This window comes from Argentina silus, assembly GCF_951799395.1.
Source record: "Argentina silus genome assembly, chromosome: X".
Lineage (NCBI taxonomy): Eukaryota > Metazoa > Chordata > Actinopteri > Argentiniformes > Argentinidae > Argentina > Argentina silus.
In genome coordinates, this window is record NC_139653.1 from 39,082,937 (window position 1) to 39,110,396 (window position 27,460).

Genomic DNA, 27,460 nt, shown 5'->3' on the forward strand with positions numbered 1-27,460 from the left:
AACACCAGATAGAAGAAAGATTCCTTGAAGATGTCATAGTTGTTTGCTGTGCATAAATGTATACTTGACGATGATGATAATTATGTGCAATTAAAATATGTCCGAAACACTGAAGTTGAACATTTATTTGTATAATTTAGAATGAATCTTAAAATGGAAGTGAATGGAATTATATCACTTTCACTAAACTATTACCACAAGGATAACTACTCTGCTGTGTCAAAGAATGGTCCTTTACAGCTAGACAAGGAGTCCAGTCCCAACACCTGAACTGTAATGATAATGATAATAATCTTTATTTATACAGGACCTTGCATACATAAAAATTTAACTCAACGTGCTTTACATTAAGCACCAAAAATAAATCAAGCTGGAACTAGAAAAGGAAGTTTCTTAAGAAACTTTGTCGGCCTCCAAAGTCTTAATATGGTAGTGGATAAAGTTTGAAGTTGGATTGGACTGTCAAGCTTACTGTAAAAGATAAAAGAGGAGTAGCGTTTTGAGCAACAGTATGCTCTTCATTAAAACCAATATAAATTCATGCAACTTTAAATGCTCATAGATTTAAAAAGTTTAAATAGGATCAAAAGCATGTATAGAAGTTATTTAAATGGGCTAAGAAAGTCAGATAGTAGGATGGACCAATGGATAGAAAAGAGATTAGAGGATTGTTAAAGGCCCACACCAGTCAGTTTTGGTTCCTGGCTTTTCTTGAAAAAAAATACTCAAACAACGGAAGCACCGAGTGGTGAAATTAGTCATTTACGGAACTATTTGGGAAAGTAACGCCAGATATAGCTAGGTGCAATTCTCAATAAAAATGTGTCTAACGGTTGTTAGACTTAGTCGCAAAAAAGCTGATGAAGGGGTTAGGAGGGTTATATTTGACTACATTTTACAAACAGGCTAGCCACGTCACACTTCGGAGCTCTACGCTGTATGAAATGGTTTACGTCACGGCACATCGGAAATCGTTTAAGAAGGAGCTAAGAAAATAGAATGTGTCACTCAAAATACACATACTTTCACCTATATGGCAATCTGACTTGAATCTGACTTGAATCGTTAAATAACATTGTGCAGCACCAGGATGTCATACAGTACATCAGCTAAGAAATGTGATGTGGGAGTGTAAAGGATGATTTGTGCTTTTTTAATATGTGTCTATCGACATATGGTCGTTCGACATAAGAAAGTTCAGGAGGTGCAGGACACCCCTCGGTGATACTCAAAAGTGTCGACTAGACGTAATTTCTGTTCATCGACAGTTGTCGGCAGTGTCGAAAAAAGGGAGGGAAAAGAAGTTCCTGAAGAAACTTCAAGGGCTTGGAAAGTCTTAATATGGCAGTGGATAAAGTTTAAAGTTGGATTGGACTGCCAAGCTTAAAAGATGAAAGAGGAGTAGTGTTTTGAGTATGACCATAGAAACAGTATGCTCTGCATTGGAACCAACGTAAATTCATGCCACCTAAAATGCTTAAAGGTCCGGTTTGTAACATTCAAGCTTTCCAAACGCTTCCTAATGGTTGTTTTGACTATGTTTAATTGGTAGTGATAAGGGACCGGGATCGGTCATAAAAAACGTTTTCTAAAATGGAGTGTCCTACCCGACACTAGGTTTGTATATCAACACAACAGCTAATTAAACTTTTTGCAGAAACACAACAGCTAATGTCCAACACTGCAGATCCATTTCAGGTGTTTATATTAGAAACTTCGAACTTAGAAACTTATTGGGACTTCGGACTGAATGTGGCAGATTTCCATTAAACTCACGCCCTGCTACTTTAATGTTTAAAAAGTCTATACAGTATCACAAATCTGTAAAGGAGTTCTTTACGTGGGGTCAGTCTACACATTTTAAAGTTGGATTCAGGTGTCAAGCTTAAAAGATGAAAGAGGACATGTATTTCAAAATGTATCATAGGAACCCAATGGTCCTTATCGAAACCTGTGTTCATTTATGTGACTTAAAAAAGCTTTAAGTCTAAATAGTATCAACAATCTGAATGAAAGTGTTTTCAGGTGGAGTCAGTCTACACCATATAGAACTGCTCTGTCTATGGTCTACACATTTTAAAGTTGAAGTGAGGTGTCAAGCTTAAAAAAATGAAAGAAGAGATGCATTTAAAAATGTAGGTGTTAAGTACAGCTCAAAAAGAACAAATGGTATGTAAAGAGTTTTTCAAGTTACACAGAAGATGGTATGGACGATAGATAGATAAGCTGGGTAGTTGAATGGATGGATAAAGGATGGTCAGACAGTAGGATAGCCAAAGAGATGAGAGAAGGTTTGAGGATTGTTAAGGTCAGTTAGAGAGGGATAATGGGGCAGGTAGAGGAAAAAGAAGAGAGCATAAGGTACTTTTATTGGTAGAACTGGTTGCCAAGAGAGTGCATTATTGTGTAATCATTCTAAGAATGAGTTCTGCAGGTCTCATGCTGTTTTTATTTAAGTCCTGAAGGTTTCATGGCAGTTGCATTAACAATGGAGCTCACAGAATGTTGGCCTAAATTAACATTCCACCATGTTAACCTGATGAGAGTTTATGGAGTTTAAAAAGTTGAAGGTATCAGAAAGCTTTTATCAGGGTTGATTTGGAGTTTCTGCCACATCATACAGTTGGATTGGTGTGAAACGCTTAAAAGGTGTAAGAGCAGGGGTGGTTCAAAAATGTTATATTTTGGTTTCCATAGACCCATTAGGGCCAATTGCATAAACACAGACCTAGACTTTGACTTAAGTCTATTGTTAGTCAGACTTAAGACCTAGACTAAGTCCTACTTAGATCAGTCTTAACTGTTGTGTATGCAACTGGCCCTGAAATACTACTTACCTAGGAAAAGTAAGACATGGAACAGAAAAAAAACATGTGTTGTGTTAGCAATTGAACATTTTGTAATTATGCATCTACAACAAAATGGAGCACTGGAGCTGGCAAATCTTTTCATAAAAGTATAAAGATATGACATATTAGGTTAGCTAGCTATTGTTTTCCAAACATTTAGATTTGGAAAGGCAAACTTGCTAACTATTTAGGCGAGCTTGCTAGCTATCTATTCCCTATCTAGCTAGTAAGCTAGCTAGTTGCCAAGGTTGCCAACAAACAAACTAAGCGTATTTGCATGGATATATTTCGTTTTATCTTTTGTCTTTTATATAACTACAATTCAATCTTAGGCAAATATAAATGATTAGACAGTTATTTTTTAATGACTAGTCAGTTGTTGCCATGACAACCTAGGAAGAACAATAGTTCTGAAGCAAGCCCACTAATAAAATAATGTGTAATAAAAACAAGTACAATAAAATAAAAACGAGTACAAAGATTATAAACAGAGATAAAAAGGCACCCTTGCAGACAACTGTGTGTACATCTTCTCTGGTGTAGTATACCCTTAAATTCAGCCATGGTCTGAGGGGCTATGTCCTTTCGATTCTATTCACTACTATTTTCTATCCATGCAAACGGTCTTTTTGATGCAACCTTCCTTTACGACGCAAAGCTTATCGGGATACACAGACGCCTTGAGCGCCATATTGGAGTCGTTATTGTGTATGTATAAATAGGGTCGGGGCTGCTGCTGGCTGCTGGAGTTTACATGTTATCTATAAGTTTCTTGTAAGGGAAAAGAAAGTTCTTCGGATGGTCATGAAAGAAATGTCAGCGTAAGTTGCCCATGTGCTGTTTACATTGAAAAATCATCTGAATGGTTGAGCAGTCTAGGCTAGCCAACAGCCAACGTTATCACAACAACCAAAAAAGCTAACATTACTGTAGCTAGCTAGCAAGGGAAGAGCCTACTAGCTGCGGTAGCTAGCTAGTGAACAAAGCCAAAGTGAAGGCCTGTCAGCTTGCTAGCTACGCTAAGTCGTTATGGTTAGCTAGCGGCCATTACCCGACACGCAAATAGTCATGTTTTTGTTTGGAACATTTACTTAGCTAGCTACGGAAATACGATTGTGGAGATGTTTGCTTCATGTACCTGTATTCACAATGTGTTGTTAGCTAGCTAGACTGAGCTCGTCTTTATCACTAACCCGTTTAGCTAACGTTAGCTGTAGCTAGCCTCACTTGTGCTTCCCGTATTTAAAAACAACAACTCTCAATATTCGAGCTACGTTTAGCTAGCTAGTTGGCTACTATGTGTGCCTAGTCGTGTGTTACCAAGCCTTGTGCCTGTATGTGTAACGTTAAGAAAATACCGACTGAGTTGTTAACGGTAAGTTACACTTGTGCTAGCTAGCCTGTCCACCACTTGTTTGAAGCCGCAATCCGTTATTAGTGAAGCCGTTTTTTGATACATACATGTATGATATATTCATTGATTATTGAAGAATAGCTTATTACTTGTATGCCTCAATTAAACTGTCTTACCTCAATATATACATATATAATGCTGTTTTACCCCAATATTTACAACAACATGAACGTAAACAAACACAATATACAGCTTTAAATAAACTCCCATGATGTCAGATGACTTTGACAGCGGAAACATTTCTCCAACCTCGTCACTTAGCTTTATTTGGCGGGGCTAATGTTTTGTTGTTTTTCATATTACAGATTGTGGCTTCAATTCGCTATGGCAAGCTTCATATTTGTGAACCCCTTGTGCATTGATGTATGCAGGAGTAACTGTCCTGAAATTGATGTCTCTGCCCCTCTTGATGCCAGCCGCTCGCTGTGTCTAGCTAGTTGGCCTGATCAGGATGAGTGGCACTGGTGGTATAATTTAGCACAGGACTAGTGGCACTGGTGATACCTGATAGAGCCCGACCTACACTGGATTTTTCGGTCCGATGCCGATTTATTGGGGACACAATTCACTGATAACCGATATGCCGATTTGTTTTTAATTATTATTTTTTACACAGAATTCCTTTGTAGCGCATTTTTCTTAGGAAAAACAATGGCAAAAATATGCTCTTAATGCTGATTAGACAAATATCCATGTATAATCTTCAATAATGACCTGAAATGATCTCCAGTGATAAATGGGGCAACATTTATTTATTTTGTGTGCACAGTTACTTGTAGTATGCCAAATGAGAATTTCACATGTTCAGTGCATTGCATATTGATATCAGTTATTTGCTGGTCAATTTAACTTGTTGTGACACAGTTTGATCATCTACTGAATTATTTTAGTTATACTCAGTTATATTTAATTGACACAAATATACAAAAATACACTGTGAAAAGCATTCTTAAAACATACTGTTGGAATACCCCATGCACTTTCTTGTTGCCAACCACTAATTTCCAGTAATGGTTTATCACAAACTTTATCAAAGTGGTAAATTCCGCTCTCTTCACAAGTAAACAAACCTGCGTCGTCCAGTAGCCAAGCTGGTGTAACTAAAGTTAGCTGAAATTCATTGATACAAGCTAGCCATGTTAAGTGATGAAATTAATTATTGGTAAATAATATCCTTTTCATATGCCGAAGAACTCTCTTGTACAGTAACATCATTGTTTGACAGCAGTCCAAAAGCAGGCCACTTCAGTAGGCACTCAGTAACAGCAAACAGAAAACGCCAATAAAGTTGGAAAAATCCACATGTATATATTTTGCTTTGGAAAAAACAATGACACTGATTTTCTAGCATTTTGGAATGTGATGCTGACACACATCTTCGATGCATTATGATATTTCTGTAAAAGGCCAATATCAGCTGACAATATCGGTGTTCCGATCTGTCGGGCTCTAGTACCTGAGGTATACATATATTTTATAGAGCTGCCATAGCCCCACAGTCCAATTTGGCTGCTACATTCATGGGTACACTCAATATGGCTGTTGTGTTGTGATGCATAATTGCTATGTTAATCATCATTATAGCATGTGAACAATATTAAAGCGGCATCTAGACAGGAGGAAAAGTGATGTTTTGACCATCCTTGGACAGCATCTGTGTAGCTTTTATAGTGTTTGAAACTATTCAGCCATTGCAGAAGTGTAGTTGAATGTAAAGTAATGTCCAAGCTTTCTGTGAATGTGCCCCAGTCATGTCAAAATTAGGGTTTAATCTATTTTTCCCTCTCAACTTGTTCATATCAGGAACAGTATGCCTAGCAGGCAGCAGCCTCTGAAACACTATGGCATTACCTCGGCCATCAGCCATGCATCCCCCCGGGAGATCGATCTACAGTACACCAAGAAGCTCAGTGATGCAATGAAGCCGTTTGGAGTTTTCGAGGATGAAGACGAACTGAACCATAGGTAAGGCTGTATGTGGCACATACCTGGTCAAAAATGAATGTATTCATTCAGAGTGTGAATTCTAAAAGTCCCTCTGGAGTGGTTGGTTGGTTGAATTTTTAATTTTTTGAATAAAATGTAAAGTAGACAACTTTTTGTTTTATTTCTAGGCTTGCAGTCCTTGGGAAGTTAAATGCATTTATCAAGGATTGGATTTCAGAGATCAGTGAAACAAAGGTAGGTGCTTGAGAAGGGTCATCCTAATTTGAGAAGTTCTAAACAGCTTGAATCATTCTCCGCTAGAGGCTGTTCCTGAAAGATGAATAAATTAAATGGCGAGTTAAAGGTGCAATTTACAACTTTGCACCACATGTGGCAACAAGGCAATTTGCCGTTCGAATTACAGCTCTGTCAATATTTGATTGTTTATTTTTTATCCCCTCAGAATCTCCCACCATCAGCAATAACAAATGTGGGGGGTAAGATCTTCACATTTGGATCCTACCGTCTTGGAGTGCATACGAAAGGTAAGTCTAAAGCAGGGGTCTCCAACTCTAGTTTTTGAGAGTTACTGGGTGTGCGGACTGTTACTCCAGTCCAGCACTCGCAGACCCCCGGTTTAAGGAGAGTGTGCATGTACAGCCTGTGCCATGGTGCTAAAACATTGTTTGTGTTGCAGGCGCTGATATTGATGCCTTGTGTGTAGCCCCTCGACATGTGGAGAGAACAGACTTTTTCCAGTCTTTTTTTGAAAAGCTGAAACAGCACGAAGAAATCAAAGACCTAAGGGTGAGTCTTCTCTCCAAAGAGAGGGAGCTTTTATTTTTGGCTTTGGCTACAGTTCTGGACGTGTATCAGAATTCTCATAGGCTGCGTATCTGGTTTGACTATAACGCTAGGGGTGTGCCGATGTCGTTATACTCGTAATCGGATGATATTTGTGATCGGGCAACCTGCTTGAAATGATGGAGAGGTTTTGAAAGCCATTGAGCTGCGCGAGTGAGTCGCCATTTGTCACTATTCCTCCTCACAAACGGTTCCTTCCAGTTACTTCATGGATGATTCATGAGAGTGGGATATAATCATGGCAGCAGATGCATCACACACATCCCCATTCGTTTACAGACAGCTAGACTCGCCAATAGAGTAATTCAATGGACACATTGAAGTCTGACGTCACTGGATTAATTTAAATAATAGTAGCTTGTGTCGTGAATGTGGTTGACTTTTGTGTAGCAATTACAGTAAATTGATAATAATGATGCACATGATATGTAGTTATAAATATTTCAGCACTATTATTAGTTGGACACAGTTAATTATTACAACTTTGCAACCTAATCATCGCTGTCATCATTTATTAATTTGAATTCTTTAGTAGGCCAAATCATAATAATGATTTAATACTTTTAATACATGTATTTCAGTGTACTTCAATGTACTTCAGTGTACTTTAGTGTCCATGTTCAATTGTTGCGGCATTTCTGGATGCAACGTGCCAAAGTCTAGCATGGTTCATAAGGTTTCCATGCTTGTTCTCAGTGCCTCGCTCATGCTGATACAATCCCTGCGCGCTCCCGCCCCTTGGCTGGCTCACTCTTACATATGACGTCATAGAGGTAAGAGAAATGCTTCTATTGGCCGATCTGGGCTATAAAAAAAAATGACGACGGCCAAGGCATGAGTAGTTGTAGAACATCAGTCATCCTGGAATCATTTGGCCAGGAACAATACCAACTCCACCATTGGAATTGCATTGGGAATTGTCTTTTGGGGCAGAACTGCAAGTGAAAGTTACACCGGTACCACGAGTGGCCACTAGGTTTTGCAGCGTGCCCGCCAGACGGCAGATTGATCACCTGGTAATTGGTTAGAGATTAAAAATAATCCTTGACAATATTAACTGCGGAAATTTTCAACTAGTTACACTGCAATAAAAACTGTGTTTTTAGACCAGAAACCCCTGTGCCATTGAAAATTCATTTTCTATCAAAATAGCTATACTACTGAACAGTTTACCTGTTGACATTACAGTAGTTTATTTATGTGCTCATATTACAGTAAGCATTTCTGTATCTTAAATTTAAATGAATACAATAAAGCTCTTTAAAACTCTCATTCAAAAAGCAGTGCAAAATTGAAAAAAACTGGGTGCAAAAGAAGAACAGAAGAAAGGGACATGGTAGGCTCGAAGAACATCGCAGAGATGGCTGTCGGTCAACTTGGTTCTTAGTCTTGGCTTTTGTTCAAAGTTATCAGAGAAAAGGTTTGCTCACATATGTGGAGCCAAACAGACTCATCATTCTTGCTGTGTGGCCTTCATCAGAGGAAACCTGGCGTTTTCCAAACTCTGATAGAACTCTGGTATGGGGAGAAGCTGATGTTGACTCGTCAGAGAATCGTCGCATTGGATCTCAATCTCGTCAATCGAGAAGGGAGTTGTGAAGAGCTTGATGTCTTTCTCAATGGCAGCAAAGTCTTGGAAGCGCTGATTGAATTCTGTCAGAAGAGATGTGATCACCAACAAATTTCACTTTTTTGCAGAAAGGTTGGCATTTGGGAAAGCGGCCTTAAATTTCAACAGTGTGGGGAAGTGTGCTACATTGAAGTTGCGTAGTTGTCTCGAAGAGACGGAGCTTCACACAGAATGCTTTCAGATGTGCGTACAGTTGAGGCACAAGCTGATCTTTGCCTTGCAGGCTCTTGTTCAATGTGTTTAGTTGGCTCGTCAGATCAACTAAAAAAGCCAGGTCTGCCAACCAGAGAGTCACTCAGTTCATGAAGAGGTCAGTCTTTCTCTTTCAAACACTGATCAATTTCACATCTCTGGGAATAAAACTGCTGCAGCACAGAGCCGCGACTGAGCCATCGAACATCTGAGTAGTAGATTACATCTCCGTATTCAGCATCGACTTCAGATAGGAAAGCCTGGAAGTCTCTGTGATAGAGTGCTCGTGCTCGAATTAGGTTGATAGTTTTCGCCACAACGTTCAACAAATACACTAGCTTTGCCTGACACTTGCTGTTTTAAGTTAGCTGACAGGTCTTCGACTCGTCAGGCAACTGTTTTTCTGGACATACTGACATTTGTTGAATTCTTGAGTTTTCTCTGGGCACATTATCCCGGCAACTTTAGTGAGTCACTCTTTAATAAAGTTACCATCTGAGAAGGGTTTTCTGTGCTGGGCTTTTTCCTGTACTTTGTAGGCACAAAAATAATACTGCTGTTGAGCTAACAGGCTAGATGTCAGATGTTTAACTTTCTGCTCTCGCTCTGTGCCAGTGTACGAAGTGTTTCATTTTGTAGTGTCTTCGAACATCTGTCAATTTCTATAATAATTATCTGTGTGCTTCTCCATACATTTTGTGTTGTCCCTGGAATACATTTTTGACATAACACATTTCTGCTTTCAGGCTGTGGAGGACGCTTTTGTACCTGTCATCAAATTTCAGTTCGATGGCATAGAGGTATGGGGGCTTGATCACGCAGATTGTGTATATTCTCAATGTTTTATAATCGAAAAAGTATGACTTGGAATGTTCCTGTCTCCTTCTTGCTGTGGGCCAGATTGACCTCCTGTTTGCAAGGCTTGCTCTGCAGTCCATACCTGACAACCTGGACCTGAGAGGAGACTCTCATCTGAGGAACCTGGACATTCGCTGCATTCGCAGCCTCAATGGTAATCATCTGTTCATAGCAGTGTAACACTTTTGATATTCGTTCTCATGTGAGTCAGTTATAGTCTTTTGACTCTCCTATGTATCTGACGTTAGCAGGCGAGCGCCAATGCTATCTTGTTTGCAACAGGTAAAAAAAAGTTCCAGTACAACTCAACAAATGGAGTTGAAAGGATTTTCTGGATTCAAGATTTCTCTTTAAGTGGAGACTCTGGTGTGGTCAACCTTTTAAACTAGTGGCTCTTGTGTGATTTCTTTCTTCCTTCATGTTAACACACAGGCTGCAGAGTCACTGATGAGATATTGTATTTGGTGCCAAACAAGGAGAACTTCAGACTGACCCTAAGAGCCATCAAACTGTGGGCGAAACGTAAGCCTTGAGCTCTTGTTGATCCAGATCAGTTATTTTAATCTTGTGTGAATCTGTGCGGGTGCATGCGGGTGCCATTATATTTCTCCAAGTGTTCAAGAGTGCGAAGGATCTCCTCCCGTAATTCTGGACTGAGTTACATGATTTGAGGTTCAAAAGAGCCGTATTGTCAGTGGAGATCAACTAGGCTTAAGATTGTCCATCATTGAAGCAGGAGCACAGAACAGAAAGAGGGGAAAGTCAAAAGAGGGAAATGTCAAATCATGGTCATTGTTTAAGAATGTTATATTCAATCCTGATTTATTACACAACTTGCAGTCATGCTTTCAGATTGTTGTTTCTTTCTATTTTTACACTGTTACCATCAGGGTGCGCTTTGGCAAATGAATCAGATAAACATTTCTGACTGTTAGATCAGGTTGCCCCTTGTGTGCCCCTGGTGTGCATTTGATTACTGCTAGGGCTCTGTAACCAAATGTTATTGTTCCTCTCCCCTCCCTCCATCCGTAGGTCGTGGGATTTACTCTAACATGCTGGGTTTCCTTGGCGGCGTGTCCTGGGCCATGTTGGTGGCCCGTACTTGCCAGCTCTACCCCAACGCTGTGGCCGCCACACTTGTCCACAAGTTCTTTCTGGTCTTCTCCAAGTGGTAAGGGCCTTGTCCCTATTAGAATGGTTTATTGTAACAAGTGGCCTTCCCTGGTACCCACCATTTGGGTTGGGTATTTTATTGATCTATTGACCAATTAGTTGAATGGGCAGAAGAAACGCTCCATTTCTCATTCACATTTTTTTAATGTTTACAGTGTAATTTTACCTTTTTTAATGAGAGCCACCATCTCTTGTGACCATGTATTGTGAACAAGTAACTAATATTTAACTAGTGAAGGAAAAACTGGACCATATTTGCTTTGAAATCTCTGCCATGAGGGGTGGCGAGGTGCACAGTACCGGAGTGGAAATGGAGCAAGGAAAAAGCCCACCCTACAAAATGCGCTCCACACTCCAAACAAAATATCCCTGATCTGCTTCTCATGCTCCACTTCACTCCTGTGCTCTGCTATGAAGGCACTACACCTCTGGCACTAGCATTGCCTTGCCACATTAGCGAGGCCCAAGCCCTGTAGTTGCGCCCTTAGCTTTAAGGATAGTCTACCGCACAGTCAGACATTTTCCATGCGGCGCATCACATCACTCAGTTTGTCATTGATCCTTTTTGGCAGGGAATGGCCGAATCCTGTGCTTTTGAAACAGCCTGAAGACAGCAATCTGAATCTGCCTGTATGGGACCCTCGTGTGAGTGTACATGTGCCTCTCTGCTGTGACACTGATGTTTTTTTGATGGTGTGACATTATGATATTGTTGCAATATGTTTGTGCGAGAAGAACAGGGCATTGGCAATTGAGTTGGACACTGGCTTATAAGTGGGGTCTGTGTGTGTAGAGAAAGAGTTTTCTGGCTGGCTGGAGATTGTCTCAGTGAACAAAGCCACCATGGCTATTATATTGTGCCAACAACACTATTCTTTCACATCGGCAGGTAAACCCCTCGGACAGGTACCACCTGATGCCCATTATCACGCCTGCCTACCCCCAGCAGAACTCCACCTACAACGTCTCCACCTCCACTCGCACCATCATGAACGAGGAGTTCAAATACGGTGTGTTGGAACAGGCATCTGTAACATACTGCTTCACCATCAGTTCACAGCCTCTTGTTTTAGTCTCTTTCACAATTTCTGTCATACTGTGCGATCAAGTCCCACATCCCTTAGTTGTGTGCTGGGCCGAAAAAAAAGTGTATAAATTGAAGTAGGACTGCAAACTCATGCTCCGCCACGTAGACTACCTTTTAGAAACTGATACCCAGATGAGAGCGTAAAGTTTAAGTTCTGTCAACACGGGTTTTAGGGTGCTGCACTGTGAGCGTGACGAGAAACAACCTTTTATCTAAACACAGTACAGTAGGCTGGAAGCGCTCCAGAAATAAGACCGGAAGCTCTCTAAAAATAATTTTCAATGATTTGAAGTAGCCTCTTTTCTTTCCCTTTTTTAAATACCAGTCTAAAAAGCGACACCGAACCTTTCGATGCATTTCCGGATGATTTCAGCTATTTCCTGACTTGGTTTTAGGGTGATTGAGATTATGTGGGAATTTTATATTTGATGTTATCTGCTTGCTTTTGTGCGTCGACGCCTCTGCAACGCTCTCGCTGCCCAGGAAAATAGACTTGAAGCATACAAATTCAAGAGAGCCTCGAGTGCTCCTGGTGTAGCATGTCTCATTGATCACAGTGAGCTGAACTGTGGCTCACGGTTCGAGGTCGTTACTGTGTCATGCCTTGTGACAGCAGTGTAGTTTCGCAGTAAGACGCACAATGTTTCGATTCTACGAGGGTCTTTGTAATTGACCTACTTCAAGTGATGCCACCTTTCACAATTTCAACACATTTTTGGGGAGGAAGGAATTAGGAAGGAATTACTAGCATCTTCGCAGGGCAAGTGGCATTGTCGAGCCTTTCCAGCCAAGACTGCACTGCCCAATAAAATCCCCCTGGTGAGTTGTGGATCAAGCATAGTCGATGATAACAATACAGTTTTAGGGGTGACTTAATGTAAGGTTTTACCTCTTCTCTTTTTATTAATTGTTTCACCTGATTGTGTTTATTCTGTGTGTCTGACGTGAACAGGCCTCAGTGTCACAGATGAGATTCTTCAAGGGAAAACGGAATGGTCCAAACTCTTTGAGCCACCCAACTTTTTTCAAAAGTACAAGTATGTATCATGTGTCCAGACTGTGTCTTTTTAATGCATATTGGTTGTTTGAATGCATCTTTGCTCTTTGTTAAAGGAGGAACGTGTGTTTGTGGGCTAATTCTCTATGATTTTATTTCAAACAGGCATTACATTGTACTGACTGCTAGTGCATCCACTGAAGAAAACCACTTAGAATGGTGAGTGTTGGGATCAGGTTGATGAAGATGGTGCTCCTAAGCCAAAAGATTTGGGTTTCTGGCAATCAATGGTCTCTACAAAACTAGAAAAAAAATATCTGTTCACTTTGTCCCGTGTTAAACAAAGTTTTTGGCAGAGAGTTGCAGAGGGACACCAGCGGTCTTCCTGTCAATAGTGTACAGGCTGACCCAGTAGTGAACATGTGGATGTTTCTGAAGTGAACTGTAAGGCGCCCATTGGTAGAACCTGAACTAACCGAGGCATTCTCCCTGTAAATGCCTGGGTTTTTCTTTTTGTTTCTTTTTATACATACGGCTGTTGTAATGGGAAGGATTTGGAAACTGATGTTTCAACACAATAACAAATGTTGAGCAAATTGTGCAGGAGAGGTTAAGAAACCCAGTAGGGCTTGTCGTGAAGCCTCCCCTCAAGTAATAGAATAATAATTAAAAAAAGATATTATAATAAAAAAAGATATATAGAAAATGTATATAATATTAATAATACAATTAAACAAAACGTTAAGTTATTGTTGGCTAGTCTAAAATCTGTATTATGAGACAGAATGTTTATTTTTTTATTAAATGGAAAATAAAGAATATGAAAAGCATTGATTGAAAAGGAATATTAAGACAGTTGCTCCAAGAGAGTATTATTTTTATTGGTAAATGCTAATGCAACTTTTTCAGATGATCTGGGAGGCTGTTATTTATTGATTAAAACCAATTAAAATCAGTCCCAATGTTGATGTCAAGAATCAACCAGCAACTATTGTGAAATTACACTGATCACTTTTTCCACACTTACATTTTGAATAATCAAATATGGAAATGTGATGTGAACACATGAAAATTGGAATTTGTGTGTTTGGTCTCCGAGTATTGAAAGCAGAGAATGTGACAGATTTCCGTTTTACAGGGTGGACAAATAAAGCATATTCACCTGGGGCTTATTCAGGAGGGCATATTGTTACAGTTTGAAATGTATTGAGCAGTACTCTCATTTCTCTTGTGTAAGTCATGTCAGGTGTGTACATTCCATTTTAATTTCACCTATTCTATATGTTGCCCCCCTCCTGAGTAGGCACACTGTTTTCTTTCCCCAGGATCGGTTTGGTGGAGTCCAAGATCCGTGTTCTGGTGGGCAACCTGGAGCGGAATGAGTACATCACTCTGGCCCATGTCAACCCACAGTCCTTCCCTGGTTCTAAGGAGAGCCGCAACGAGTGAGTACAGGAAGTTTTTTATAAAGCACCCAAAAACTGACGCACTGGAAATTATACAAACCTCAACAACACATAAATCAGTGTGCTCTCAAGGTGGCGCTTATAGGATATCTTTATACTGAATGGAATATCTGTAATAGCATATTATGTGGTTGTGTTCTTTGAATACAATATACTAATGGGCATGGCTACGCGTAAAGCACCATATTGGGAACTATTGAAATGTGAGATTTTGAGTATGAACGGCAACTGCCCTCTAAAAGGGAGGCTGTTTTAAAGGTGACCAATGCAAAAATTTGTTCTGGATTGGAAAAATTTGATTAGTTTCATCCAGAGAAACCTATGCAACCCCATACTAACCCACAAGTTGTCTCATTTGAAAAACCAAGATCACGGTTTGTGACATTTGGCGAAGAAAAATTATTACTTTCTGACTAAAATTGTTGTAGAACACTGGAAAGGTTCTCATTTGACTGGAGTGGCCTTTAAAGTGGGCATTTGAAGTAACACTACATTTCCAGTAATGAAGACCGCTAAGCCTTCAGTGAAGGTCTTCATTATAAGATATCTTATCTGAGAGGAGCACCCAGGGTACATGCATAGAGGTTGAAAAAGACAACTGTTGTACTTGATCTTCCTGAATAATCTGAGGGAATGGTACAATTTGAGAGAGCATGTTTGAAATGGCTTGATTTTCTTTGCTGACACTCTGTTGTTTCAACAGAAATGACTTTGTCTCCATGTGGTTTATCGGAATCATATTCAAGAAAGTGGAGAATGCTGAGAGTGTGAACATAGACTTGACATACGACATCCAGTCCTTCACAGACACAGGTAGGACCCAGTCCTTCACAGACACAGGTAGGACCCAGTCCTTCACAGACACAGGTAGGACCCAGTCCTTCACAGACACAGGTAGGACCCAGTCCTTCACAGACACAGGTAGGACCCAGTACATCACACTGGTACAATCCACTGATCTACAGTGCCGTTGGAAACTTTTCAGACCCCTTCACTTTTTCCACATTTTGTTGTGTTATAACCCTTAAAATGGATTAAATGAATAGAACTTGGCATCAATCCACACACAATACCCCAGAATGACAAAGTGAAAACAGGTTTTTTAAATTTCAGTAAATTTATTAAAAGTGACATACAGAAATACCTCATGTACATAAGTATTCAGACCCTTTGCTATGACACTCTTAAAATGAGCTAAAATCCAAAAATGTCATCAACAAATCACTCAATAAGTTCTTAATGCAAGGATAATAGTTCATGTAATTTTGGAATTAATATCTTTTGTTTTTATAGGGTCTCTGATTTGCATAGGAATCAATTATACACTGTGTGGATCAGGTTGTCATTAGAAACAGAGCAAATGGAGAGGAACAAAACTGCTCAGGAATGCGACCCTGAGGCCTGGGGAGACTTACAAAAATCTACAAAGTTGAATGGTGGAGAGGAAAAAGCACAGTCGATGGGACAACATCATCTCAGTCACTCTACAAAATTGGTCTATAACCAAGTGCCAAAAAAGAATCCTTTAATGGAAAATAATCTCTCATATCCATAATTGTGTTTGCAACAATGAATTCAAGTGATACAGCAAAGAAAGTGGCTGGAAATGTGTTTATTTGGTTTTACTACAAAGCATTAGGTTTGGTACAAATCCAGCACATGAAATGCAGTTTCTGCACCATCTCTTGTGTGAAGAATAGCGGTAGCTGCATCAAGTTATGGGTATGTTTTTCACTGGCAGGGACTGGGGAGTTTGTCAGGATCAAGAGAAAATTATTACATTTGCTGAGTTGGTAGTGACATCCTGATCTACACAGTGTGTAATTGATTCCTATGCAAATCAGAGACCCTATAAAAACTAACATATTAATTCCAAAATTACATGAACTATTATCCTTGCATTAAAATGGATGATGACATTTTTGCATTTTAGCAGATTTTAAGAGTGTCATAGCAAAAGGGTTTGAATACTTATGTACATGAGGTATTTCTGTATTTACATTTTTATAAATTTACTGACATTTCTAAAAACATGTTTTCACTTTGTCATTCTGGGGTATTGTGTGTGGATTGATGGCAAATTCTTTTAATTTTATCCATTTTAAATTGAGTCTGTAACACAAGAAAATGTGGCAAAGGTGAAGGGGTCTGAATACTTGCCGATGGCACTGTATATGCATCATCTCATAAGAAACAAGTTTCCCATAAGGACCTATGGATTTTCAGGTGCATTTTTAGCCGTTTCCATGGTTTGAAGATGTAGCTACTGTAGGTAGAAGCGATGGCACCTGTGAGGTCACTTCAGGTCATTCACCTTGCAAAACAACCACCAGGAGGCATCATTGAGCATGATGGATATGTTTACATTGCAAGAGTACTGTCCTGTAGCTTGCTGTATGAGTTGTTTGAAATGCACTGCGTTTTGTACAGTATCATAGCCTTGGCAGGCTAAAAATGTTGGTCTAGGTTGTATACAGTAGCTTAACTTTAATGTGGTGATAAGAGCTGTGAAGGATGTTTGAAAAGAGAATGGTTGTTGCACCATATGCGTATGCACTGCGCTGTGTTTTGAGCCATATAGCCTCGGTAGGCTAAAAAAGTTTGGTCCACTTTGTATAGATTAACTTTATCGTACATTTTGCCTGTATTGGATATCCGACGAATTTATTCAGCCGAAGACACAGTCGACCCTTGTATCAATAAACACTGACAGGTTTGTGTAGTGGTGATTTTTATTATTTACAGTCCTATTCACATTTTCAAATACTGCTGACCAAATATTTTTTCCGATTCGTGCGTACATTGTATTGGACATTTGATGTGTGTAAAATACTTTTTTGAAGGTTGTGCTCATCATAATAAGATAGCCTTTCGCAAGCGCTTGCTTGATCGTTTCAGGTTCTCAATCAAAGCAGAGCAGCTGAGGTATAGTTACAATGGGAGGGGGAGGGAGAGGGGACTCGCTCACACAGTCAAGATCAAGCAAGAGAGCGGGAGAGAGAGACCGGGAGGGGGATACAGCAGAGCGTGTCCAAAACCAGGGGTGCATTTTTTTTGTATGCTGGTGCGATCTTCCCAAATAGGCTATGGCATTATGATAAATAATGTGTGAACAAAACAAGGTTACATTGTTTTATTTGTTCCTTGTTTTAACTACAATCAAGATTTAGCCGACTGGGAGTTGTTCTCTGACAACTGTAGCAAACAGACCTGTGTGAATAAATCTCACTTTTAGCGCATTTCTATTCACAGACTGAAACCTAAAATCCAGTGACTGGAGCGAGATGATCCCGAGCCAGCCTGGAGTTGAACGTTTGTAATGACGTACTGTATGGTTGATGGGGGACGGTCATCTTTTTCTTGATCGTTTCCACAAAGGCGTGACAATTTATCCAGCACGCTCTCCCCCTTCAAACGATCCACCTTGCTATACAAAATAAATGCATTCTTATCCTAGTGAAGCCCAAAATACCAATACTCGCATGAAAATTCTTTACATCGTTAAAACTGACTCACGCTTATTCATGTCAGACTGCGCTAAACATTTCCCCCGCTTCTCTGCGCTGTGAGAGAATGCTTGATGACGGTATGAGAGTTGGAGTTGGGGTTGGTCCCATTGCTTGGTCCTCATTAAAATAACCTGATATTCAAACCATTTCCACTCTTCATCTCTGCAATTCATGAGCTGCTATAATAAACTTGATTTTTCAATCCAATCTATCTGATAAGGAAACCATTCTCTCATAGCCTCGGTAGGCTAAAAAGTTTGGTCTAGCTTGTATACACTAGTTTGACTTCATCTTCAATTTTGCCTGTGTTGGATATCCAACAAATTTATGTGAGGGTGCTACAGCCAAAAATGTTGTGAGGGGGTGAAGTTATATGTGTTGCATATAACATTTTAAACAAGAAATTAAGGTGACTTTTATCAGGAGAATGGGTGAATGGAATTGATGGCTGGTGCCGTTCAAGATTTGGGAGGACAATTGCTGTTGTTTTTTTGTGAGCATGGTGTTATTTCTATTACTGCCAGGGACAGACTGGGACAACAAAAACAGGGGGGTGGGGGAGTAGACTTCCTAGTATGTCCCTTCCCCCAAGTATGTGAACAGGGTGGGAGTGAGTAAGTGTTAATGTTAGTGTTAAAGTGTTAAACGCTCTTTGTGAGCGCGCTGTGGGGTGGCAGAATCGGGACAAATAGCCAAAATGCGACGTTGTGCGTGACAGGATGAGTTGGGACTGACATACTGACAAATATATGCGACGCTTATGAGAGCTGTTTTATAGGCCTTGTGCCCCTTCACACCCTCACAACATTTTAGGCAGGACCCCCTTCACTGTAGCCCCCTCACATCTTTTCCTGTCCTGGATACTGTATATTAACTTCAAAACATGGTGTTACAGTAAAATTGCCCCGTTTGGCTCTGACGAAGGTATATCTTATGTGTGCGATCATCTTCCATTTGTGATGTAGCGATTTACAATTCACAATATCACATTTCATGTGAGCTCGTTGGTGATGAAAATAATTGACTAAAACACTTTCCAGAAGATGAAAATAATCAGATGGTGGTTATTGTTTGTGCGAGCTGACAAATGTAAACAAACATGGATGTTTGCAAGTGCAAGATGCATATCCCATCATTCACAGCTCTTGTTACCACCTTGTGGAGGCTTTCGGTAGCACCTCACACTGTGAAACTTCTGCAGCGACGGGACTTAGATGTACATCGCCGAAATGTCGGCCTGTACCTATTAAACCCCTACCTACTGTATGGAGGTCTGTACCTATTAAACCCCTACCTACTGTATGGAGGTCTGTACCTATTAAACCCCTACCTACTGTATGGAGGTCTTGGTGGTTCTCACATACAATTACTTGATTATCCATTGTTGATGATTACAGTGATTTTAAGTTCCTGATTTATTTTTAAAGGGCATTTCTTGCACTCACCCGAAATCTTGATGAAATTTCATTCATTTTTCAGGGAACCGTTCATTTGGTTTGATTTACTTTTCATCAAAGACACAAGGAAAACACAATTACCGACTGAGTTTTACTTGCTTCGTTTTTGTACCTGCACAATGTTTGCACCTACTACTTTTCATGAGGGAATTAAATACAAGAAACAAAGCCAACAACGTGAAACATTCTTATCAATACTATTATTCTCTTAATTTGCAGTGTACAGACAAGCCAACAACATCAACATGCTTAAGGATGGGATGAAGATTGAGGCGACACACGTGAAAAAAAAGCAGCTCCACCAGTACCTCCCTCCTGAACTGGTTCAGAGGAAGAAGAGGGTAAGATAAATTATCCCAGTGATGGTCCAGAATCAAATGAATGGGAAACTATATTAACTGGTCTCATGGTGGGGAGAGTGCTTCCTCTGACTCAGTCAAGGTGCAGTCTAAACAAGGTCAGAACAAAGAGATGGATAGGCGTGACTCTCACTTTCAACCACGGAGCAAGAGTCGTGCCTATCCTCCCCCTTGTTCAAACCAAATGAACTGGAAAGGTGGACACCATCTAATATTACAATGGTGTTTATTATTGATGTTAGTGGTTTCTATGCAGCACCTTTAATTGATGAGTTCCTTATAAGAACATGCATTTGAAGAAGTCACAGCCCGACAATTTGTGCTGTACTTTTTTTCCATCCCTCTGTGTCTCTTCCTGTTCTCCCTCCTCACTCCGTCGACCCCTCCCCTCTCTCATTGCAGAGCATAGCTGAGCTGAACCGCAGCTCCAACGGCGGGGGCTCTAAGCGCGCTTCTCTAGACAGCAGTCAGCTGGACAGCTCAAGAGACACAGATTCAGGGACGCCCTTCAGCTCACCAAACCCCGTCAGCAAGCCCTCTCTACCAGCCTCAGACACTGACAACAGGTGTGGCCACATGTAGACCATTAAAATTAAGTCCAGAGAAATTAGCCCTAGATTTCCTTGATAAAAGGAAAGTTCTGTTATTAACATAGGGTGTAATTTTATTTAGAACACTGAATTGAATGCAAGAATTTCTTTTTGCTTGTTGTGCAGCATCACACCCCTGAAGACACCCGTCCCTCAGTTTGTGGACAGCTCCCCAGCGTCTGATGTGTCTCCAGCCAGAACGGAGCAGGGCATGTCCATCCCAGTCATTGCCTCAAGTGAGTATCACTCCTCAGAGCTTTTCCTGGCCTACATGTATTGTGGTGTACAAATGTACTTGTTGTAAGTCCCTTTTGATAAAAGCGTCTGCTAAATGTCAAAAATGTAATGTGTTTCCAACTATTTCCGATTGAGGAAGATATGTGACTAAAAGCTAATTTGGACTCGTTTGGATTTGGTCCTCCCTTGCTCTGTCTTTATTTATCTCTCTTCCTTTCTCTGTAGACCCAGCAGATGTGGCCCCCCAGGTGAAGCCCCTGATGGCCTTTGCGAGCAGCACCACCCTCATCCTAACGGGTGAGAGGATGGACCCCGACAACACCAGCCCCACAGAGAAGCCTCTGCCCAATGGTGTGGGAGCCCCCATCAATGGATCAGCACTCAAAAGACCCCACTCACCCTCAGTGGAGGAGCAGTCCAAGAAGCTCAAAGACTCAGTGCAGGTGAGGAGAGCGATCAAATGCAACTGATTAGTTAGTTGTGTTAGTTTCACCAGTTGTGCACCATAATGCTCACAATACTTTAACTGGGATGTATAAACCGACTCGTAATTGTCTCTTCTTTTGACACAATGTCCATGAGAAGATGGCGGTTATGTATCTGAATGTATGTAATGCAAGTTGAAAATGCAGTGTGTGAATCTGTTCTGCTAGCAGTGTACTCACGACCTGTAGAATTCACACTGTGATGTCAGAGTTTCCGGGCCTTACTCATGATGCTCGCTTTGTCTCCAATTGTCTCTCCATTTGGCACAGCTTGTGTCCACTGATGACGACTCTGCGTTTAAGGAGCCGTACCCCCCTTCAAGTGATGGCCAGGAGCAAGGGGATGGAGTGAGTGTGGTGGGTATTGCTGTTTCAACCCGCTTGCAAATTACTTAAAAGAAACGCTAACCCCACACAGTATTCTACAGAAACAACTTTGTCATGTTGTACTTAGTGTAGACTGGATGATCAGATGAACTATGTCAAAATGTCAGCTGGCTAAATAAATTCTGCCTGGTAGAGGATTTTAATTGACTGCATTGAATTGTTTTCTCTTTTTTTTTTTTCTCAACAGACAGGACTTGGTGTGGCAAAGTCTAGGCCAATTCCAACTATTGACACAACAAGAGTACAGGTAATTAACCTTTTACTGACCTTTATGTCCAAGTAGTAGCAGAGTTTTCTGTGTGTGAAGTTGGTATGACCAATTTTTTTTTTTACATGTATTTTCCATTTGTTAGTCTGCATAAAATGTATTACAGCTTGTAAACTCATAGGGTTAGGGTTTTACTGGTTGTGGCAAGTCTCTTGACAAAGTTTACAATTCGATATAGGATTCATTGTCCTCCACAATGAAATCGGGGGGGGGGGACTGTGGATCTGTCTTATTGTCCGTTTGTATGTCGCGTGATATCTCAGACGCCACTGGGACAAACTTGGGTGAATGACATGTCTTGCCATAAAGATCTGGCATTTACAAAATTACACTGATTGGCCCAAGGAGGGCGCTATAGTAAACAATGGAAATTGCAAACATTGAACAAGCGTATCTCCTGTCCCGTTAGACCTACAGTCATGTAACTTTGGACATACAGTGCTTTTGGAAAGTATTCAGACCCCTTCACTTTTTCCACATTTTGTTGTGTTATAGACTCAATTTAAAATGGATTAAATTAAAAGAATTTGTCATCAATCCACACACAATACCCGAATGACAAAGCGAAAACTAATTTTTGGAAATTTCAGTAAATGTATTAAAATTGAAATACAGAAATACCTAAGTATTTCAGGCCCTTTGCCATGACACTCTTAAAATTAGCTGAAATGCAAAAATGTCATCAACAAATCACTCAGTAAGTTCTTAATGCAGGGATAATAGTTCATGGAATTTTGGGTATCAATTACACATTGTGTAGATTAGGATGTCACTACCAACTCAGTAAATTTCTGAATTTTCTCTTGATCCTGACAAACTCCCCAGTCCCTGCCAGTGACAAACATACCCATGACTTGATGCAGCTACCACTATTCTTCACAAGAGAGATGGTGCAGAAACTGTATTGCATGTGCTGGATTTGCACTAAACTTAATGCTTTGTAGTAAAACCAAATAAACACATTTCTAGCCACTTTCTTTGCTGTATCACTTGAATTCATTGTTGTCATAGCAAAGGGTCTGAATACCTATGTACATGTGGTATTTCTGTATTTCAATTTTAATAAATGTACTGGAATTTCTAAAAACCTGTTTTCGCTTTGTCATTCTGGGGTATTATGTGAGGATTGATGGCAAATTCTTTTAATTTAATCAATTTTAAATTGAGTCTCTAACGCAACAAAATGTGGAAAAAGTGAAGGGGTCTGAATACTTTCCGAAGGCACTGTATATGCATCTCCTCATAAGAAACTAGTTTCCCATAAGGACCTATATAATTTCGGTACTTACATCATACGTAGGGGACAACATGTTTACTGTAGACTTAATTATTGTTGTTGTTCATTAATTATCCTCGAGGTAGCAACATTTGAGTGTGTTCATTTGTGCATCTCCAGAGACTTCCCAGTATGGAGCTGCCAGACGCATCCTCTCCCCTTCCCACCAGTAACCGTTGTCGCGTGGTCAAAAACTCCATCAAACTAGCCCTCAACCGACACAGGTAAAAACTACATTTACACACCTGATACTACTCTATATGTGTAAACATGGAGTGATGAAATGTTTATGGTTTCTAAAAACTTTAATCCCTTTTTTGCAGTAACAATCTTAGGACGAGTTGCAAGGGAGGGGAGTGGGGATCAAAAAGCCAATTGAAAGCTGGGAACGATGTTAGTGCTGCTACTTTTTATGCCTAAATTGATTCTTTTTAAAATCTTTCTCTTCTCATTTCATGCAGCATCACACCCCTGAAGACACCCGTCCCTCAGTTTGTGGACAGCTCCCCAGCGTCTGATGTGTCTCCAGCCATAACGGAGCAGGGCATGTCCATCCCAGTCATCGGCTCAAGTGAGCATAACTCCTCAGAGCTATACCCAGTCTGCTTACCTAGCCTGTTTCAATGTCACTCCTGAATATGATAACCTGAGTACTGCTGATGGTTAGGCTTGTAATCTTTGTGCTGGTGCAACGGCGCTCGTCCAGGTAACAGAAGAAGTTTTCCTCCGGTATTTTACTGCTGTCCACAAGCTAAATCTAGTAGCCTATTGAATTAACAAAAGTAGTGAAGGTTGTATTCTGTCGTGTGCTTGGCAGTTAATGTAGAATTACGTTTTGAAAACATTTGTTTTCCTACATAAGACTAGCCTCTGCATTGCTAATGTTTGCCAACTGGCTACACACATAAAGCTGGCTTTTGGTGCAGAATACACACACAAGCACACTTGCGTGGCTGAAATTCTAGGGTCCTGACTGTCATCTAGTTTGAATCCAAAATGTTGCCATACTGGGGTAGTTGGCGTTCATGTTTTTGGACCAAGTTCTGTCAACAGGTCACTTCGCACTAGTGTACAGGCTGCTAATTTCAGAATTAATTTTTTCTCGATCTCTGGCTACTGTAGCAGGCTACCAATCTTCCACAGTGCCTGATCAGGTATTGCATATGCCATTTTATTCATTTGATAAACATCAGCTCCTGCGCTTGGCGAGTGTAATGGCAAAATAACAGTATGGACGATGTGGCAGGGATTACACCGGTGTAAGCTTGTACACACCGTATGCTACCAGTAAAACCTTCCACTGGCCCAACCCTACCCTGATGGTAATCTCTCCTTCTCTCTCTGCCTCTGTAGAGCCTGTCATCACAGCCTCCCTGGCACCCCCTGCTGGCAGCACCATCCCCACAGTCGTGAGCAGGAGTGTGGATCCTCGCCTCAGCTCCACCACAGAACATCCCCTTCCTCTCTCTAACGTCGTGGGCGGCCCTGTCAACGGAGCTGCACCCAAGAGACCCCACTCGCCCATGCTGGATGAGCAGTCCAAACGGCTCAAAGAGACTGAGCAGGCTAAATACACATTATGTGAATAGAGATGTGAATGGATGGATGTGGGGCTCTGGTGTCATCCAGATACCAATAAGAACACGCAGTCGCTCAGTGCAGCGGATCATTTCTATTGTTCAGAGAGTTGCTGGAAGCATTCTCTCTCCAACAGTAAGAGTTGTCGTATGGTCAAATACTCAATCAAACTAACTTTCAATCTCTACAGTTCACCCCTCCATCCCCGAACTAATCTAAATCACAAGGCCAGAAAATGCTTGTCCAACACTGACTGCAAACCTGAAAGATTCATCTTAATGTGGTGAAAGTGTGAGGCACTGATTTTAAACACCCTCTGCCACTGGATGATGCCGGACAACTAGTTCTTACCGATAGAGCAAGAAATCACTTAAAAGAAAAATGATTGGAGAAAGAGCTGTCGCTGTTTTTTTTTTTTTTTTTTTTTTTTTTTCTTTTCCATTTAGTTATGTTTTAAATTGCCTTAATGAGTCCATGTCTGCTACACACCTATTTGGGTGAAATTGAACTTGTACAGTTGGTGTAGCTTATGTACATAACTCATCTTAAAAAGAAAAAAAAAATCACTGTTAGTCTTTCGATACAGTTGTATTGTAGTTTTTATAACCCAAAAAAAAAAAAAAGTTTAAAAAATGGTATTGTTTTTTCCACTGTGTCAAGAAAATGTACCCCCCCCCACCTTGATTTTTTTTTTGTAATTGATGTATAGGTTTCAATATAGTTACAGGGAGGACCTTGTGGATTTTGCTAGCACTTGCACCGCGTCATAACCATGACCATATGTACAACCTCAACCCCTAGACTCTCATTGTCTCTCAGCCTTTGGACCAAGTAGACCTAGCCCCTGAGTTAACCGAACCCATATTACCTTCTCCTGACCTCGCCCTACCTTTGACACCTGAGAGGGATCAGGGATTGTAAGGTTGTGATGCAGGGTCATGGTTATGAAATAGCCAGTGACTGGATTTGTGGTGATTTGTGAAAATGGTTTAAAGCTTTTGCTGGTGTGTGTGCGTGCGTGCATGCATGCTCAAATTCCCTTAGTATTGGGTGTTGGCCCTCTGCGCCTCCCATGGAGGTTCTTAAAATAGTGTATCCTGAGGTCATGGTTGAGGAGAGAAGGTGACGTCAGATTTCTTCTGCTCTCTTTCCAAACAATGATTTCTCCGCACTGCCCTGGCTGTGTACAGAAAGCATCTATGTATTGAAAAGGCTTATTTCTTCATTATTGGGGTTTTCTTATTACTTTATTTATATTTGCATATTTGTACCATGTAATTTTTTTTATACCTTACATAAGCAGTTAGGTTTATTTCTGAATTACATCTTCACCACTCTCTTTCAAACTTCTCATTTATGTTGCTTTTGAAAACTGGTCATCAAGATGTTTTTTTTTCTTTTTTAGGGCAATAAATTGTATTTGAAAGGGTATTTTTGTATGTAATGTATATCACCTCCTTTGAAAGAGTCCATTAAATCCATAAACCCCCTGGTTCTCTTGTGTTGTGCTTGCATTGGGCATTTGTGTAAAGTAAATCTAATGTACGTGATAAAAGGAGAACCTGTGTCTTTGCAGCCATTGGAATGCCTTCATCTATTCTAACTGCAGTGTGTGATTTAAGTACTCATAGTTGTGTTTTATAGTTTAGTGGATACATGGGACTTCAATTTTCTGTCCCTAATTTGTCTACAGTCTAGACCACTGTTTTAACGTCATGAGAGTCCATGTTACATCACTGGAGATAACTTGCCAAGAGTTTGCGAGCACTTGCAAATGTCTGTTACACTTTATTTGAAACCTGTTTATTATGCCCTGGTGTTATGAACACATAATGCTCCTTGCCATGTGAATTATGTATGTTATGATGTATACTGCCAGATTCATAGGACACCATGTCATTAATTGAAATGGCCATCAAACAGCTGGGCGCCTTACTGTACCTTAAAATATCACAATGGTTAGGTATGTAAGAAAATGCAATGTATAATGTAATATGTCATTGGCCTACCACTGTTTTTAATATGGCAAGCACTACGTGTTTGTCACATTGTCATAAAATCATAGTGTATGTCATAGAAACGAAAGCGCCATCTACACTAAGCTACCCCACCCCCTTGCATGCATAGGACTAATGTATAGGTTAAGGGCCTATGTAGGCTACAATTGAAGTGTTGTACATCACTGAGTGTATTCAAAAAAGAACTAGTTTTGAATACTCAACTGCTTGTCCCATTCAATAAAAGTCTATACAGTAGTCAGATTATGAGATGAAACTAGAAACATAGTTCCAGAAAAAACTTAGTGGACTTGCAAATTTTTATTTTGGTAATAGAAACATTTTGAAGACCTACCACTGGTAGACAGATGGGTAGCTGCTCCCTTATTGTCCCTCAGGTAGTTACTAGCTCCATAAGAGGCCTCCATAACAGGTGGAGGCCCACAGGGAGCAATGCACCCTGGGTAACACTACATTTGGTTACACACACACCTCTCAGTCTCAGAGATGCCAGGTTAACTGGTTACTTGTACGTCAAAATGTAGGTATAAATCGGAACAGGTGACTATTCATGCTAATAAGAGTAGTGCTACAGAAGTCTATATAACGTGCGGATCGGTTCATATGGATTTAGATAAGTGGTAGTTTTGCGTAGCCATACCTCCAAATTGATAGCAGATAAATGTTTGGGAGTAATGTGCACAATTGTCAGTCGCTTCCTTGTATACCAGACGCTTGCTTGGCCAAGGTGCCTTTCCTTATCTCCTTTCCTTCCTAACCACTGATCTAAAAATGACCGGGTAGATGTATTTTGTCAGCTGAAAGCCAACTGTATTGTTGCAAGGTAGTTTTATTCCCTTC

General features: G+C 40.4%; 1 protein-coding gene across 2 annotated transcripts; it reads left to right on the top strand.

The window, feature by feature from the left end:
- Window positions 1-3,559: 3,559 nt before the first annotated feature.
- On the top strand, window positions 3,560-27,460 carry papolg (poly(A) polymerase gamma). Of its 2 annotated transcripts, XM_083695288.1 has the most exons (24): window positions 3,560-3,670; window positions 6,067-6,228; window positions 6,378-6,444; window positions 6,653-6,734; window positions 6,887-6,996; window positions 9,622-9,675; window positions 9,776-9,887; window positions 10,166-10,255; window positions 10,766-10,904; window positions 11,479-11,551; window positions 11,796-11,916; window positions 12,946-13,030; window positions 13,156-13,209; window positions 14,316-14,435; window positions 15,160-15,269; window positions 19,642-19,763; window positions 20,184-20,347; window positions 20,498-20,607; window positions 20,834-21,051; window positions 21,364-21,450; window positions 21,668-21,727; window positions 23,145-23,248; window positions 23,486-23,595; window positions 24,378-27,460. In XM_083695288.1, exons 1-24 carry the CDS (start codon window positions 3,648-3,650, stop codon window positions 24,611-24,613), a joined length of 2,613 nt encoding a protein of 870 aa, XP_083551414.1. In that variant the 5' UTR covers window positions 3,560-3,647; the 3' UTR covers window positions 24,614-27,460. The 2 variants fall into 2 exon arrangements, with proteins under 2 accessions (XP_083551414.1, XP_083551415.1); XM_083695289.1 differs by lacking the exons at window positions 12,946-13,030; window positions 13,156-13,209; window positions 14,316-14,435; window positions 15,160-15,269.

Excerpts from the sequence above, each read along its gene's own strand:
- papolg (XM_083695288.1), top strand. The coding sequence starts at position 3,648 with ATGGTCATGAAAGAAATGTCAGC. Across the intron at positions 21,451-21,667 it reads AAGGGGATGGAGTGAGTGTG|ACAGGACTTGGTGTGGCAAA; the intron begins GTGGGTATTGCT and ends TTTTCTCAACAG. Across the intron at positions 21,728-23,144 it reads TTGACACAACAAGAGTACAG|AGACTTCCCAGTATGGAGCT; the intron begins GTAATTAACCTT and ends GTGCATCTCCAG.